The 18489-nt window shown below is 37.4% G+C and overlaps 1 protein-coding gene across 6 annotated transcripts in view; it reads left to right on the forward strand.

Moving 5' to 3' along the window:
• The window catches only part of rbm25a (RNA binding motif protein 25a), a 32106-nt gene extending 13912 nt beyond the window's left edge, over window positions 1-18194 (forward strand). For all 6 annotated transcript variants that reach the window (XM_069193413.1, XM_015351173.2, XM_069193414.1 and 3 more), the window contains 6 exons: window positions 3804-3954; window positions 6411-6795; window positions 8234-8508; window positions 9048-9146; window positions 15275-15322; window positions 15520-18194. In XM_069193413.1, the coding sequence (XP_069049514.1) occupies window positions 3804-3954; window positions 6411-6795; window positions 8234-8508; window positions 9048-9146; window positions 15275-15322; window positions 15520-15612 (1051 nt within the window). In that variant the 3' untranslated portion in view covers window positions 15613-18194. The remainder of the gene's footprint in view (window positions 1-3803; window positions 3955-6410; window positions 6796-8233; window positions 8509-9047; window positions 9147-15274; window positions 15323-15519) is intronic.
• The last annotated feature ends 295 nt before the right edge of the window (window positions 18195-18489 follow it).

Here is an 18489-nt window from a genome sequence, read left to right on the forward strand (position 1 = left end):
GTCTGAATACATCAGTGTGAAAGTAGGACAAAGTTAAAAATACCAGGTTGTGAGATCTTACCTTTCTGAAATATAACTGAACAATTACATTGCCCTACATGTCTGGGGCATGTAAAATATAACATCTAACAGAGCAAACAAGTTTGTGTTTGGATTTCACAATGGTATATTTGTTAGCTTTCATGGGCTTGTCTGACTTTTCTAAAATTACTGTATTGTGATGTTCTAAGCTTGGCAGGATGCTAAAGTAATGAAACTGATTAAATATATTTCCACCTCTGTCTATTGCCCTTTCCTCGTATAATGCCAGTTTTACCTTTGGAATCGGGTTTCCTCAGTGTTTGTGTATATATACGTTCCTTTGTATACTGCCCTTTTTATAAGATCACCCAGTCTTATTGTTGATGTCTCTTTTCCAGACTTAGAAGAGATTTTTTTATATCAACCCACATCTTGTAATGAACATTTTAGATCCTCACCCTGTAAGAGGTCTAAGCAGAGTTCTCCATACCCCATACTGCAAAATGGTGTTCAAGTCTTAATATAGATACTTTATTGTCCACTGCTGTGGATATTTCTTTGGCTTCTCCCATAGAAGCACAAAATACCTAAGCAAGACCTAAAAGTCACATGAAATCAGAACAGTATGTAATACAGTTGCAAGAAAAAGTTTGTGAACACTTTGGAATTACCTGTAGCTGCTGATGAGACTTGCACAATGGTTAAGAGGAATTTTAGACCATTCCTCCTTAGAAAACCTTTTCAGTTCATTGATATTACTTGGATTCCTGGAGCGAGCAGCTCTCTTCAGGTCATGCCACACCATCTTAATTAGGTTGAGGTCTGGACTCTGGCTTGGCCATTCCAGATGAATTTTCTTCTGTTCAAGCCATTCTGTTGTTGACTTACTCGTGTGTTTCGGGTCGTCTTGTTTGTATCACCCAACTTCTATTAAGCTTCAGGTGATGGACTGCTACTCTGACATTCTCCTGTAAAATTTGTTGAAACAATTTTGAATTCATTGTTCCCTCTATGATAGCACGCTGTCCCAGACCCTGGGGCAGAAAATCAGCCGCAAACCATGATGCTCCTTCCACCGTGCTTCACGGTTGGGATGAGGTTTTGGTGTTGGTGTGCAGTGCTTTTTTTCCTTCAAACATAACGCTGCGTGTTTCTGACAAAGAGTTCAACTTTAGTCTCATCCGTCCACAGAACATTGTCCCAGAAGCAATGTGGAACATCCAGGTGGTCTTTTGCAAACTTGAGACATGTAGTACTGTTTTTTTGGAGAGCAGTGGTTTCCTCCGTGGTGTCCTTCCATTGACACCATTCTTGTTCAGTGTTTTTCTTATAGTGGATATATGAACAGAGACATTGGCAAGTTCAAGAGGTTTCTACAGGTCCCTTGCTGTTACCCTAGGGTTCTTTTTCACCTCCTTTAGCATTGCACGCTGCGCTCTTGCTGTGATTTTTGCAGAATTCCCACTCCTAGGTAGAGAAGCAACAGTAGTGAATTTCTTCCATTTGTAGACAGTTTCTTACTGTGGATTGATGAATACTCGGGCCTTTAGAAATGCTTTTGTAGCCTTTTCCAGTTTTATTCATCTCTACAATTCTTCTAAGGTCTGGACCATGGTTCACATTAACAGCTCTTTCTTGAGAAGAGCAGACTGTCAGTAACCATCCTTGTGTGCCTTTTTTATAGAGCAGGGCACCTCCAACCCACACCTCCAATCTCATCAGATTGATTGGAACACCTGACTCCAACCTCTTTCCAACCTAAACTGTGAATTTTTAAACAATGTGTTCAGTACTAACAAGAAGTACAATTGTTTATGAATTTAAGCAGTTTGTTTTTGTCTATTATTGTGACATTAGTTGAAGATCAGACCAAATTTTTATGAGTAATTGTTGCAGAAATCCAGGTAATTCCAAAGGGTTTTTCTTGCAACAGTAAATAAATGGATAAATAGGTAGTGGGGAGACTACATACATTAATTGAGTAGTCGTATTGCAGAGGGGACAAAAGACTTCTTATAAATGTTTTATTTGAATTTGGCAACCTATGCCATCTTCCTGATGGGAGTATTATGAATTGAGAGTGGGTGTGTGGAATCAGCTGTGATGTTCCTGGCCAGTCTGAGAGTTGTACTATGATATAAATTTCAGAGCAGGGGCTGCTGTTTCCCAATTATTTTTCCTGCCATTTTCACAATTCTGGACAGTTTGGTTACTTTTCAGCCCCAGGTTTTCATATCACACCGTCATGTTAAATGCCAAGATGCCCTCAACAAAGCTTTTAAATGCCATCTCTTGGACATCTTGAATAACATTAAAGTTCATGAGTCTTTAAATTAAAAACAGCTTTTGATTTGCTTTCTTAAAAAGTCTGTTCTCAGTGTAACTCAGCCTCTGTTTAATGTGTACTCAGATATTTAAAACTCTCCACAACCCCTACAGACTGACCATTGAGTACTATTGTTTGCAAAGATTGCCCTCCATCGGTTTTAGCATTGAAAAGAAGCTCTTTAGTCTTGGTCACATTTATTTCCATTTAACTGGATTGGCATCCGTTTTCAAGGATACTTTTTTTAAACTAAGTTTGCTTACCTAGAGGTTGGTCCTTTAAACAAAGCCCTAAAAGAACCACATTGCATATTTAATCAGACTGGCTGTGCCACTCTGAATCTGCATCTCATTAGTATATATTGAGAATAGAAGAGGTGACAGTACACAACCCTGGGAAACGCCGATATTCAACAGAAAAAAAAGTGTGCTAACACTGTTACCTGAAACACAATATGATACCCTGAAAAGCCAACAAGAGATGTACCTTGTCTTAAAAAAGAGTATGCCTCAGGATTAAATCTCCCTTTCTAGAACATAGGTGCATGAAAGTGAATGAGATTCTGTGATCCTTTTCTGAAAATGCATCACCTACTAAGAGAGTGTTTTAGCCAGAGGATTCCACAAGAAAGGAGTTACCTAAAATTAAAGAATGGCAAGCTCTCTTAATGTTTGGACAGTCAGAATCTGGTCTCCATGATTGACCAGGACAAGGTTCCCTCAACTGGCACAAACTTAGAGCAAGATGGTGCTTTTGTCTCTTTTCTTCCCTCTTTCCTTTCCTTGGCTCTTATATGCTGTTTAATGAATGAAAGACTAACAAGAAGGTAATTAGAGTAAACCAGAAAGTTTCCTTTGTTTCTTTTTACCAGTGTATGAGCTCAGTTTCAACTGACCAAATGGCTCAGTTTCTCCTCATTGTAGTTCACAGAGTCTGAAAAAATGTTTTTCTGTCATGTAAACGTTCATCATATGAATGGCAAATGATGGATTTTACAGCCACTGCAACAATGGTACATTGTGGAATTTATAGATATATTGCCTTTGACAGTTAAAATTGTGAGATATTTAGTTTGTCCACCCATACTTCAGAACATTTATTGGTGTTTTGACATAGCAAGTACCTGTTATGCAAACAGTTTAAAACTATTATTGGTCTCTTCTGTGAAATATGCTGTGACCCATGCATTCAGGAGTAAAAGTGTGATGATGCATAGAGAAACCCTTGGTACCAGTTTTTATTAATTTTACCTTTGTGTACATAATGCATATGCCAAATTGGACTGGTATGTTAAAGCTTCTCAAATGTCTTACCACTGTTTCACGTGTGAACTGTGTGTTTGGTAGGATGAGCGAATAGATTGTTCAGCCTAATGGCAGATTTCACTGCATTAGGGGGAGTGAATAAAAATGTGAATGTTTTACTTTAATAATACTCGCATGTGGCTGACATCCAGGGGCAGTGCTCTCCAGAAGCGACTGCGAGACAGAGAGAAGGAGATGGAAGCAGATGAGCGAGACCGGAAGAGGGAGAAAGAGGAACTGGAGGAGATCAGGCAGCGGCTTCTGGCAGAGGGTCACCCAGATCCTGATGCTGAGCTGCAGAGGGTGAGACACTGTTATCTATGGATGCTGTAGGAATCGATCGAAAAATCCAGTTGTAAGTGTTAACTTCTAGTGAACTTGAAAACCACATAAAACACTTTTCCAAAATAACAGTATAGGGGTGTAACAAATATTGTGAAGATTTTTAATGTTTGTGGATGTAGTACAGAAGCCAAAGTAAGCCCAAGGAAAATGATTGGTTTTATTATAGATTTGTTTTGAGAGAAGATCCATAGAGGTGATGTATTTCCAAATATACAGTGCCTTGCGAAAGTATTCGGCCCCCTTGAACTTTTCAACCTTTTGCCACATTTCAGGCTTCAAACATAAAGATATAAATTTATTTTATGTGAGGAATCACCAACAAGTGGGACCCAATTGTGAGGTGGAAAGAAATCTATTGGATTTTTGAAACTTTTTTAACTAATAAAAAAAATGAAAAGTGGGGCGTGCAAAATTATTCGGCCCCCTTGCGTTAATACTTTGTAGAGCCACCTTTTGCTGCGATTACAGCTGCAAGTCGCTTGGGGTATGTCTCTATCAGTCTTGCACATCGAGAGACTGAAATTCTTGCCCATTCTTCCTTCCAAAACAGCTCGAGCTCAGTGAGGTTGGATGGAGAGCGTTTGTGAACAGCAGTTTTCAGCTCTTTCCACAGATTCTCGATTGGATTCAGGTCTGGACTTTGACTTGGCCATTCAAACACCTGGATACGTTTATTTGTGAACCATTCCTTTGTAGATTTTGCTGTATGTTTGGGATCATTGTCTTGTTGGAAGATAAATCTCCGTCCCAGTTTCAGGTCTTTTGCAGACTCCAACAGGTTTTCATCCAGAATGGTCCTGTATTTGGCTGCATCCATCTTCCCCTCAATTTTAACCATCTTCCCTGTCCCTGCTGAAGAAAAGCAGGCCCAAACCATGATGCTGCCACCACCATGTTTGACAGTGGGGATGGTGTGTTGAGGGTGATGAGCTGTGTTGCTTTTACGCCAAACATATCGTTTTGCATTGTGGCCAAAAAGTTCGATTTTGGTTTCATCTGACCAGAGCACCTTCTTCCACATGTTTGGGGCGTCTCCCAGGTGGCTTGTGGCAAACTTTAGACGAGACTTTTTATGGATATCTTTGAGAAATGGCTTTCTTCTTGCCACTCTTCCATAAAGGCCAGATTTGTGCAGTGTAAGACTGATTGTTGTCCTATGGACAGACTCTCCCACCTCAGCTGTAGTTCTCTGCAGTTCATCCAGAGTGATCATGGGCCTCTTGGCTGCATCTCTGATCAGTCTTCTCCTTGTCTGAGCTGAAAGTTTAGAGGGACGGCCAGGTCTTGGTAGATTTGCAATGGTCTGATACTCCTTCCATTTCAAGATGATCGCTTGCACAGTGCTCCTTGGGATGTTTGAAGCTTGGGAAATCTTTTTGTATCCAAATCCGGCTTTAAACTTCTCCACAACAGTATTACGGACCTGCCTGGTGTGTTCCTTGGTCTTCATGATGCTCTCTGCGCTTTCAACAGAACCTTGAGACTATCACAGAGCAGGTGCATTTATACAGAGACTTGATTACACACAGGTGGATTCTATTTATCACCATCAGTCATTTAGGACAACATTGGATCATTCAGAGATCCTCGCTGAACTTCTGGAGTGAGTTTGCTGCACTGAAAGTAAAGGGGCCGAATAATTTTGCACGCCCCACTTTTCATCTTTTTATTAGTTAAAAAAGTTTCAAAAATCCAATAGATTTCGTTCCACTTCACAATTGTGTCCCACTTGTTGGTGATTCTTCACATAAAATAAAAAATTTATATCTTTATGTTTGAAGCCTGAAATGTGGCAAAAGGTTGAAAAGTTCAAGGGGGCCGAATACTTTCGCAAGGCACTGTATATGACCCTACGTTTTGACCAATGACTATGCAAAGTGTGGGTCAAATACTTTACTGCAGTATTCTTAATGTTATGTTTTTTTGTTGTTGTAGGCATTATTTTCATGTAAAAATATCTTAATGAAATGCTATTTACATTAGCATGCCTGGATTACAGAAAGGGCTTATTAAATTGTTTTTGGATAGAAAGACAAGTAGATATATGGTAACTTCTTTGTTCTTGACTGAATATATTTAGTTTCTTTAACTTAGTGTTATGTAGATTTGCTGCAAACTAAAAATAATCCCCAACAATCGTGGACAAAAAATGTTTAAGCACTAAGCAGTAAAACTCTTTCTGCTAGCTAATTTCTATTTTTGCATCATCTGTGTCCCTCTAGCAACATGGTTTGTGTCTTAGGCAATGTCATGCTGTTTGATTGTTGTGTGTAAGGACCAATATTGGCATTTTCATGGTTGATGTACATACTATATAACTATATAGTGTTGGTGTGCTTGATGACAATGTCTGTGTGTTTAGGATTATTACAGTCACTGTGCCTAGGGTTGATGGTGTTGTGTCTGTGGGGCAGATGGAGCAGGAGGCAGAGAGACGCAGACAGCCCCCTGTAAAGCAGGAGCCTGAGTCAGAAGAAGATGTGGAGGAGGAGAAGACCCAGAAGGAAGAGAGAAGGGAAGGTGTGGAGCCGGAGCCCCAGTCCGAGGATGAAGTAGAGGAAGGTGAAGAAGAGGAGGAGGAGGAGGAAGAGGATGAGCCTCCTGAGTCCAAACCCTGCCTCAAGCCCACGCTTAGGCCAATCAGCTCTGCCCCTTCTGTTTCCTCTGCCAGCGGCAATGCCTCCCCCAACACGCCTGGGGATGAGTCACCCTGTGGCATCATCATTCCCCATGAGAATTCACCAGAGGCTGTCCCACAGGAGGAGCTGCGGCCGAGAATAGGACTCAGCCTCAAACTCGGTAAGTTTCAGTTTAGCTACTCTTCATGTGCTTTTCAAGATGATTAATGCAGTTGGTTCTGCACATTCTGTTCATTTTTAAATTCTGGACGAGGGATCCAGGCATGAGAGATCACTTTATTAGCCATATACAACTTCTTGCATTAGGAATTCATCTTTCTGCATACCCCAGCTTGCTCTCCATGAGACACAGACACAGACAGGGAGAGAATCTTGGGGTCAGAGTGCAGGGTCAGCCATTGTACAGCGCCCCTGGAGCAGTTGGGTTTAAGGGCCTTGCTCAGGGGCCCAACGGAGTGGGATTCCTCTGCTGGCTGCGGAATTTGAACCTGCAACCTTCCAGCCCCAGGCGCAGATCCTTAGCCACAGTGCCACCACTCCACCCGTAAAGACCGAATGATCTTATTCAAATCATTTGCTTAAGTGGATGTGGAAGACTTTTACATAATGATTCACTGTGCTCGTTTCATTTTCAAGCATATAGGACTACCTGAACTTTAAGTTATGATTGAATTTTTTCAAATAAGTCTTTTCCCTGTTACTAATTCCATCAAATGTAAAATTATTTGGCTAAAAACCTCCACATTACTAAAGTAATACTTTGCAAATTTTGAAAAAAGTATTGGTGGTATAAAACTTCTAAGGATTTAAGAGACTTTAATGTGCTTGGCTTGGAGATACTATTAGTCCATCCATTATTAGACAGTTGCTTTTTCCTGGTAACATGACAACATGTAGTCTATCCAAAAAGCATAGTGCCAAGATAGGACTATATCCCGGATGGGATGCTTGTCTGTGATAGGAGGCAGGCGAGGACAATTTAGAGACAAAATAAACTAGCTCAATTATGTAAACCTCTGTCTGAAGGGTGGGCCCATAACCTAATTCAGGACACATTAGAGTAGTGCTGGCATTCCATTATGACTTCTGCTTCTCTTCCTAGAGACTTAGTTTATATCACAAATTTTAAATTCGTACAAGAACTAAAACACGACAAAAATGCACACAGAAGCCCAGATTGTGCCGTTATGTGGTTTGGTGGCACTAATTTTCACATAGACGGCTTTAGTTGCTTCTTAGTTTATATGTCTTGCATCTTAAGTATTTTCAATAGAATACAATACATAATTCATTCTCAGGTAGGTCATTTAAAAATGATGTAATCCTTAAAGATGGAAACTCCAAAATTTGTTTTTACTTTAACAACACCATTTCACTAACAATAAAAGTCCTTTATGTATAATTTACATTTTAAAGAAATGTAAGTCCTTTTGGGGATATTTTACTTTTTTATTGTACATTAATCATTGCAGTATCATCGGTTTTGTCATCTTGCTTATGTTCTCTCATTAATGAATAATGTCTTAATAGCACGTTAAGGGTTAACTTTGAAGTTTTACATAAAATGTTTCCTTAACTGATTAATGTGTTCTATTTAGGGTCCTCAGCTAGCCCTGGTCAGCCCAATGCAGGAAAGAGAAAGAAACTGGCCGTGGACAGTGTGTTCAACAAGTTTGATGATGAAGAGAGTGATGAGTTGCCACGCAAGAGAAAACTGGTGCCCCTGGACTATGGGGAAGATGAGAAGGGAGCTGACAAGGGTAACGTCAACTCGGAGGAGAAGCGTAAGAACATCAAGAGCCTCATTGAGAAGATCCCAACAGCCAAGTCAGAGCTCTTTTCCTACCCCCTGGATTGGTCCATTGTAGACACGGTGAGAATTCCCACAGGACACTCAAAATAAGGCCTGTGTTATGTAAGAGCTTTAGCCCATCTGATAGCTGGCATTTGATGGCAGGTGTTTGACTGTTGTTGGCATGTTGAAATCCTGTACAAAAATGCCATTACAAAGATGATGGGTATCTTATTCACAAGCAGGTCAAAAATGTGTATATATATGTATATATTTTGAATTTTCCATTCAAGTGTGCCTTTCCTTGACTAATTATGTTGCAGATCTAATTTTAAAGTACTATACATTGCGATACCTACATTTTATCCTTTGTAATGTACACTTTATCATTTTCTAAGACTGTAAAGTGAAAATACCATATACCAAAGTTTTGCTGAGGTTTGAGAATACTAAATTGTTTAGTTGCCATCTATTGAGAGCTGTTGTTTCTTGATCATGCTACCATTAGTGTTATCCTACACCTGGTTTACAACTATGGAAAACAACCACTGAGAAGTATAAGATGAATGAAAATGTTTTACATCAGACCTGTTAACCGGATTAATATAATTTCCCTGCAGACACTGATGGAGCGACGAATCAGGCCCTGGATCAATAAGAAGATCATAGAGTACATTGGTGAGGAGGAGGCGACTCTAGTGGATTTTGTTTGCTCAAAGGTCAGTCTGCAACTTGTGCATTCATCTCTTCAGAAACAATAGAAAAATATTTCTCAGTCAGCTATGAATGGTTTGCATTAGTTCAATTAATGGGATATAGCTGTAATCTATATTCGTAAGGCTTGAATATATGTGGTTGATCAAAATAGAGAACTTTAGGTTGTTACTTAGTCAGATAATAAGCAAGCTGTGAAGCTTTGGCCCACACTCTTGTGGATTGCAGGCAGTGGCAGCAATTATATGTTCCACATACAGTAGTTGGCCATGCGGGTAAAAGTGAAAACAAGATACATCATAGTAGAGCTTTTAAAGAGAAATGAAATTGCAAATTGTTTTTCTGAGAATTTTCTTGAAATTGTAACTGTATAAAATTTTTGTACAGATGCAGCCATTCAAAATGCACAGTACACCCTCATACCGTGTGAAATTACCCACAGTTCACTGCGGTGTACTGGGGTACGTGATTTGGCTGGCCAAAATGACCGATGTGGGCACTCGTGGTGAATTAGTTATTAGTGAAACAATGTAATAATTTAATCTCTTTACTGTGCATGTTTTAATCCGCCTAGTATTAAATATATATATATGGAATTTTACAACTAAAGGGAAATTCTCGTAGCCGACCATAAAAAGAAGAGGAGCTGTCTGAAGGTCATAAACGATATTAATTTAGGAACATAAACATATTATGTAAACTGTATATGGCTGCTATTGGTAGTTTAAATAAAAAATACACACTAGTATACCACTTTCTGCCTAAACAGTTTAAGCATCAAAAAGTCTTTTATTCAGTTACATACTGTGGTTATTTTGGAAAAGTTTTCCCGTGCTCCTTCTGACTATATTAAGTTTATATACTTTGTAAAAAGTTATAAGTTTTAACCTTTTCTGCAAATACTTTCTCTCATTGCAGTAAAAAATGCATACTTTTCAGCATTTGATTAGAAGGGAAAATAATATGGAATTGCATATCTAAAGAAATTGGTAACGGTATAATTGTATTCATATACTGTAGTTCAAATTATCACAGAAGTACACTTTCTTTGGTGCTTCATTTTTTTTCCCACTGACAAAGTTGTGTTCACAAAATAATAAGTGCTTACGCTTATATAGTGCTTTTCTGGAAACTCCACTTAAAAGCACTTTACAGGTAATGGGGACTCCCCTCCACCACCACCAATGTGCAGCATCCACTTGGATGATGCAACGGCAGCCACCACCTATCAGTGGGGAAGAGGACAGTGTAATGAAGCCAATTCATAGATGGGGATTATTAGGAGGCTGTGATTGGTAAGGGCCAATGGGAATTTTGGCCAGGGTGCTGGGGTTACACCCCTACTCTTTTTGAGGAACGCCCTGGGATTTTTAATGACCACAGAGTCAGGACCACCACAGTATGCTTAACAGCTACTTGTAAGAGCAAGGTGACTTTCTACTATGTAAACCATTTTCTACAGCTTTTAAAGTCATGCTATGTTTGAGTTAGGCAGGAACACGTCATTGTATCTTATTTTTATTTCATTTTTTTAAATATAGGGTAACCAGCAATCAAATGTTCTGTTTTTTTACACTAGTTTCTCCATACTGTAGTTTGAGTCTGTGTAAGCTGTAAGTTCATTTTACTTCTTAACTAAACATTTGAAACACTTAAATTTTGTAAACGCAACACGCATTCCATACAGAAATAAAATCTTGTTTTCTACAGGTGTTAAGCAGATTAGCAGGTTGCTGACAAAATAGCACACCATCCACCAAGTTAATCTTTTTATGTGCGAAAGAGGTGCTTTTTCATCCTTGGGATCAGCTTAGAACCTTTGTATACGCTGTAAGTTTTTTACTATTAGTAATCAATAATATTAAATTAAGCACTAATAAATTGTTGCACTTTTCCCAGCATCTTGTAAAAATGTTTTCATTGTTCAAATATACATTAAATCTGGCTATCAGAAAATAAGTTAAATACAAAATTAAATAAAAAGTAGGGTAAAATATAATTCAAAATATTTTGCTAACAATGTTAACTGTTAATAAAAAATTCAATATATTAACTAAGGAATTGGATGGCACAGTTTTTTTTAGTATGCTTTTTGCATGTTTTTTCATAAATACAGCAATGGTAACCAGATGTCTCGGTGGCTTTCAAAATTAAATTATGCATGCAAACCTGTGAACTAGAAAGATAACTAAGCTATCCATCCATTTCTAATGGTGGTGAAGTGGTTAGTGTTGCTGTCTTGGAGCACTGGGGCCCTAGGTTCAATTCCAGCTGTCCTGTGTGTGTGGAGTTTGCATGTTCTCTGGGGTCTGTGGGTTTACTCCATGTGTGAAATATGATTTCCTCTTGCAGTCCAAAACATATTGGTAGATTAATGGGCTTACGGGAAAACTGGCCCTGGTGTGTGTCTATCTGTCTGTTTGTCCTGTGATGGACTGGCGCTATGTCCAGGGTGTATTCTGCCTTGAGTCTTGCGTTTTCCTCAACTATTCCTAGAATTAATAAATGCACATCGTGTTCACTGGGTTAAATAAATCCACACTGAGCTATCTCCAATATGTTCAGAATTTGACAGCCAGAATCCTGATCGGGTTGCATTACGCCTGTCTTCAAGTCCTTGCACTGGCTTCCTATCAGGTTTCGAGTCAGCTTCAAAATCCTCATCTTCATTCAGTACCTATCTGGCTTATCTGTCTACTTCCCACCTTGCAACATTTGTCTGTCTGGTCTTCTGGCTGTCCTTAAGAACATCGACATTCTATGGGTGACAGGAACTTCTCTAGCTGCACCCCAGAGCTCTGGATTTGTATCCCCAGTGATATCAGTCACCCACCCTGAGTGCATTTAAATCTAACCTCAAAACCTTTCTTTCAATACAACTTTGTGTTTTCTCTCTTCTCTTTTCAGCATGGAATAAACTTATTACTTGTTTCTTTGCAGACTATGCATGCTGACGCTGCTACCCACCTGACTTATTTAGTGTCTGTCTCTGCTTCATTTTCAAACTTTGGTAGCACTTCTATCTGCTCGTCTTTCTTATATGTATTAACTTCTTAATCTTTGGTCCTTATAACTGTTTTTATCCCTACTGTATTGCTTTGAGGTGCTACTTTTAAAGGTGCTATATAAAATAAAGATTTTTATTGTTATAGAGAAACATGATTAGATTTTCCCTGGTTCAGAAAAAAGATATAAAGTATACAAGTTTGACGCTTTTTTCACACCCTCTTTGCTAAATGGCTTTGCATACTAATCTGATCAATCTAACTACCTATTTTCTGTACTTTCTCTATCCTGCTAGATTTATAATTATTCTGAAAATCTTGAAATGAGTCATTTCTAAATTCATTTTAACTGTTAACATCTTGCAGCAACTCTGTGACAAAATATACACTTAGCTCACCCTGACAGTTCATCCTGCTACCAACATTGAATAAAAAAATATTTAGATTTCTATATTTAGTGGTTTCATTAGTGACAAGGGCTAAACTTTCTTGGAAAAATGTATTTTACATGTTGCAAAAAACTGACTTGCTTTAACAAAATATATTTACAAATCCTTTCGCCTGGCCATCTACCTGAATGCCCAACTATCTGAGAAGCCCTCCATAAAACCATGTTTGCTATTAATTCATAAAAGGCTCTCTGACAGAATTGCTGTTTTTTGTGTGCTAATTTTCTGACTCTATCCCATCAAACCTCCATACTCTCCCTGCCAGAAATTCACCTGATTATTGAAGCCCACTCACTCTCGGCAAAATCTATTTCATCTTGCATGTTCTTTTGTAATGCACCTTTCTGTGATTTTTTTTTTGTACATCTAAGCTTTTGCAAATGTTCCTGCATCCCTCTTCTGCACTGTCTAGTCATTGCTTATTTCAAAGTAACGCTTGCTCCATTTCTAAAACTTTTAGCTTGTGCATTTTTGTATGTTTTGCACCTCTACTACTTTAACGTCCTTAATTTTCATTTGCCTTAATTTGTAGACTGAATTTTAGTTTTAGCCTTAAAAAGCTTGTTTTCTCTCTTTTGTTTCTTGTCCTACAACTGTTATTGCTCAACAAATTATTGCACTTGCATTCACCCTTTCCTGAAGGTTTAGGACAAGCAGAGATAGCGCTGTCTCTGCTGCGACCTTTCGCAGCTGAAATGTCACTGCTTAAACGAAGAAGAAATTAGATTGCTCATAAATCTAATCACTTATTTTACATAAATACAATGTAATTTTTTTCTGAAAATGCTCTTTTTCCTGTTTGTTTAAAGTGATACTGGGAAGTGGTGACTGGTGCGCTATTTTGTCAGCAACCTGCTAATCTGCTTAACACTTGTCGAAAACATGATTTTATGTACAGAATGCATGTTGTGTTGACATAATTAGTTTTTCAAATGTTTAAGAGGTAAAAAGAACTTAGTTAACACAGATTCAAGCTACAGTTTGGAAAAACAAGTGTTAAGAAAAAACAGGATATATGATTGCTGGTTACCTTATTTATTTAAAAAAAAGAAATAAGATACAATGAGATGTTTGAGTTGGACAGGAACATTGCTTGACTTTAAAAGCTGTAAAAAACTGTTTAGATAGCAGAACGTCACCTTACAAGCGCAAAGAAAGTGTACTAATGTGATAATTTGAGCTACAGTATAAGAATATAATTATATCGTTATACATTTCTTTAGATATGCGATTCCGTATTATATTCTCTGTTAATCAAATTCTTAAGATGCTTTTGTTAACTGTAATAACGAGCTTATTCATAGAAAAAGTTAAAAACTTTTTACAAACTATATAAACTTAAGATAGAAGGAGCACGTAAAAACCTTTCCAAAATAACCACAGTATTTAACCGAATGAAAGACTTGGATGCTTAAAATGTTTAGGAAGAAAGTGAAATACTGGTGTGTATTTTTTACTTAAATTACCAATAACATTTTATGTTCCTAAAATATATATTTTATGAGCAATCTCTGGGAAACCATTAGAGGCATGGTGGATTGGAGATTCTCAAAACTTACTTTGTATGATTGGAAACAAATACGTGATTGGATCAATGAAATGCTTTAAAGAGGCGCTCTTTTTCTTGGTTTAACAGTCTGTGCAGCAACAAAGCAATCCATTTAAACAAGAGTGAAGTGTTACTTTTTGTCAATGAAAATTGTTTTTTGTGTTGCAACTAGGGCTGGGCGATATGGCCAAAAACATATCATGATAAAAATGTCCTTATCAGTCGATATGACAACTATCACGATAAATGTCAAATCATTATTTCTTAGTTTAAAGGCAGATTTTCTTCTCCTGAGTGAAAGTTGAAGAAACCAGACAGTTAATTAGTAAATTAAACAACTCTTTATTTTAAGAACACAACAAACACTTGCCAAACAGCAGAAACATTAAACTAATCTGAGGTAAAGAGTATTCAAGTCTTTTTAATGTCAAAATATGCATGAGTAAAACTTACAAAATATCTTAATAGAAAAATTAAATAGTGCGTTGTGATAAAACACACATAGAAGATGGCTCAGACAGACTGCAAAGTTTAAAGTGCTCTGTTTTATGTCTGATCGTAAAAAGTTGAATGACCTTTTCTGTCGACGATGTCATCGTCCTTCGAGCTGGTCGTTGGCAGCACTACATTTGCTTCAGTGTTGCTCATTTCTCCACTCTAACTACAATCCTATCAGCCACCACCGTGTGTGTAAACAACACCACGTTAGCAACACGCACGCACACTCGCGTAGTATTTTGTGCGCATACGCGTATCATGCACAAAGCATAAACATATATAGTTTTTAGTGTTTAACATGCTCTAATACACAGTTTAAAATTATTAAAAGTCTAAAGAGTATACAATTTAAATTCTTAGTTGGAAAAAGATTGTCCTTCAGCAGTGATTCTAAGCTGACGTTTTCTGGTGACATTTGAGACGTTAAGATTTATTAGCTCCACCTAGTGGTTTTACAAGGTCTTACAAGGTGCTGCCGGATACTATTATCATAATTTAATTTGCGCCATGCGTGCCGCGTTTTAATGCAGTGTTCTTCGCGCTTTTTAAATAGCTGGATCTGTATCTTTTTAGAATTTAGCGTCCTTATGCTTTTATACTTTCACAGTCTGGATTTATACTTTCCTTTTCAGGTCATGGCCCACAGTACACCACAGGGCATTTTAGATGATGTTGCTATGGTGAGTGTTGCTAAGTATTCATTTTAAATGTTGAAAATTAATAATCTTTAGCTTAAGGGATATACCAATAAGTGTCCTAAAACATACTTTGTAATTTTTACTATTCATCACATGTTGCTTCTTGTTACGTTTATACTTGCATATACTTTTTAATTTTTAATTTTAAATTACTTCTTAATGTGCTCCTGTGTCCATAGGTACTTGATGAGGAAGCCGAAGTCTTCATTGTTAAAATGTGGAGATTATTGATCTATGAAACCGAAGCAAAGAAGTTTGGAATAATGAAATAAATCACCGAAGGGGGATAAGAACTCATTTTTGGTTATCTTTCTTTCCGTGCACTCTTCAAACCAACAGACATTTTTCTTCCCCTTCTTTAAGAGTCCATTGAGGGGGCTGATTTTTAAAAGCAAGAATGTGAAAAGGTGGTTATTTCTTCCATTTTTGTTCTCTTGTTCCTTTCTATCAGAAAGCGTTGTACATTTTATTACATGACCGCTCTTTTGTGTGTGTGCACTACCTGCTGTGTGCCCAGATGAACAACAAGTGTCCACATGGCCAAAACTTAATTTTTGGGATAGTAGTTAAAACATTTGCCGTAAGCTCCTTATCAGCCCTTGGTCAGGTGTCCATTTCAGTTTAAGTATGTCTATGTACATTAATGCTCTGGTCTTTTGATAGAGTGCTGGTCTAAGGAAGTATCAAGTCTAAAATATTTAGACTTTTTACACATTCATTGGGATCTAATATGTCTGATTCTATAACTAAAGTGTTTCAGTTCTGTTACATGCAGAATTAAACCTCAGCAGGTTAAAAAAAAATCTTTTGCTGCAGACATTTTCCATAACATTTATGTTGACATGAGAGCTATAAAGGTAATCTTGATTATTCATTCCTGACCCTCAGACATGTGATTCGAGACAGTCTGATGTATTTAAAACTTTTTCTGTAGTTTAATACATTTTGTATGATTTCCATTTATTGAATTCCGTGATGCTTAACAAGGCTGCAACCAGTCTAGAATTTGACTGCCTCACAGTAAATGACTCAGGGTTTTCTACTGCTATATAACAGAACTTTGTAGAAAGTTTGACTACCGTTTGTGTAAAAAGTCCCTGTACTTGACCTTCAGTCAGAACCTGCTTATAACTGTTTATAGCCAATACTCTGTATAGCTATCTGTATAGAGTTCCCAAATTATCCCTGGACCTTTAGCTGGGTTATCTAAAGCTGTGTTTCAACTGTTCATTTCTGATGTTTGGCAAATGCTAACAATTTTCACCTTGTTCACCTTTTTAACTAAATTTCATTTTGTACTGGGTAGGGTGTTTTAATTTTTTATATGGTAGAACATAAAAGGTGAAAGTTCTAATTTTTCTATGCTCGACAGTTACTGCTAATCTTGGGCAGGTTTCATTATTCCCATTTCACAATGAAACAAGACATGCTAGTGTTTTCACTAGGTCCACACAACATAAGAGTAGGATTTTCACATTTACAGATGAGTGGAAGATATCCAGGATGTTTCTTGTAAATCTAGTTTGCTTGTAACCTATAATTTCAGACATTTGAAAACTCCCAGATTAGTTGAGAGAATCTTGCTATTTCAAATATGGCATTTTGAGTAAATGATTTGGCACAGTTAGTCCTGTTAACATAGCTTGGTGTTGGGTAACTTTGCTATGATATCATTATGCATGGATGTCTTGCTAAAGTTAACTATGGTCTCTTATTTAAAACACTGCAATTCTTATAAAACTCTGTCAAGACCATAGAGCAAAATCTAGGTGACCGCAGATTCCAGCATAAAATCTAGTGCCTGTATTGTGGGAACTTGAATAAGTGTTTTCCTTAACCTTTTAAGCAGCAGCTATAAATTGTACCTCATTTTTTAATGTGGCAGATCAAATGTATTAAGAAATGAGTGTATTGGATTTTTTTAAGAAAAAGTATCCCAAATCACTTTTGGCTTCAGTCCTGGAAGTAGAGTTCATAGCATCAAGACATCAGTTATCAAGACAGAAGATTCCAGTGACTCTGAGACACGGTTATGTTGAAATAAAGGCGAGTAACTTTAATGCTAAAGCTGTTTTGGGTTAATATTTGAAAAGTAATAGAAATATAGAAATTCCAATATAAAAAGTTTGCTTAATGATGTAGTATCCCTTTTGTTATTTCTCAGAAGTTAAAATATGAGGGTTCCTAATGAAGGAATTGCACTTGTGAATCTACAACTAAAGTGATCAAGAGCAGTTTTACCTTTTTTATGGCAGTGCCATACCTAAAATTGTAGTATGTGTGGCTTTAAATTGATAAACTGTTTAAAAAAACCAGCTTAATTTAAATAAAGAAAAACCTCAGTATGAAATGGAGTAACATATAGATTGACAGGGCTGACCTGCACTCTTTTAAAGTGCCTGGGCCAACGCGATCAGTTTAGGGTGCATTTAGTGCAGATAATTGAAGGAAAAGAAAGAGAACATTGGAAGGTCTGTTGTGTTTTAACACTAAACAGACACATAAAGTATAGTCATTTTGACCCAACTTGACTATATGACACATTTGTGCAGTTTGGAATATTTGTGGCTTGTAAAGGTTTCCTGTGTCGAATCCCCCAAAGCTGTGTTCCTGTTACAGTTCTTGAATTGTATATTAGGAAGGAGAGGCCCCCCAGTGCACATTTATTTTTGTGACCCAGTGTAAATTTTCAAACGTCATTTAATGTAAAACGACTCAGCTTTTCTTAATATGAAAAATGGTTCTGATCATGGAATGGCCATGTCGTGGTGGAATGGAATATCCTAGCAATTTAACTCTGTCCGTGATCTGTGGCTTTAATTTTTGTTTTAATAAAATTCTTTTTATAATCGTTTCGAGTTGTTCTTTTTGCTTTCATACATTAGTATTATGATAGGCCTTAAAGAAACAAATGATCAGGTCATCAGTAGATCTCGATTTGTTTAATATTAGCTATGATTGTAAATATTATAACTGAATATTGTACAGTACCCTGTTGAGAAAGAAAAATGGCTGGTAAATGATAGGAGGGAAATGAAAATTAAGTAAGCCTTGGAATTAATGATAAGCATCTATAAACTGCATGAAGGATAAGGCACACCACTTTGCAGCTGAAATATGAAGTGAGAAGCAACACCTTTTTTCATAAT

The sequence above is a fragment of the Lepisosteus oculatus genome, chromosome 8 (genome assembly GCF_040954835.1).
Source record: "Lepisosteus oculatus isolate fLepOcu1 chromosome 8, fLepOcu1.hap2, whole genome shotgun sequence".
NCBI lineage: Eukaryota > Metazoa > Chordata > Actinopteri > Semionotiformes > Lepisosteidae > Lepisosteus > Lepisosteus oculatus.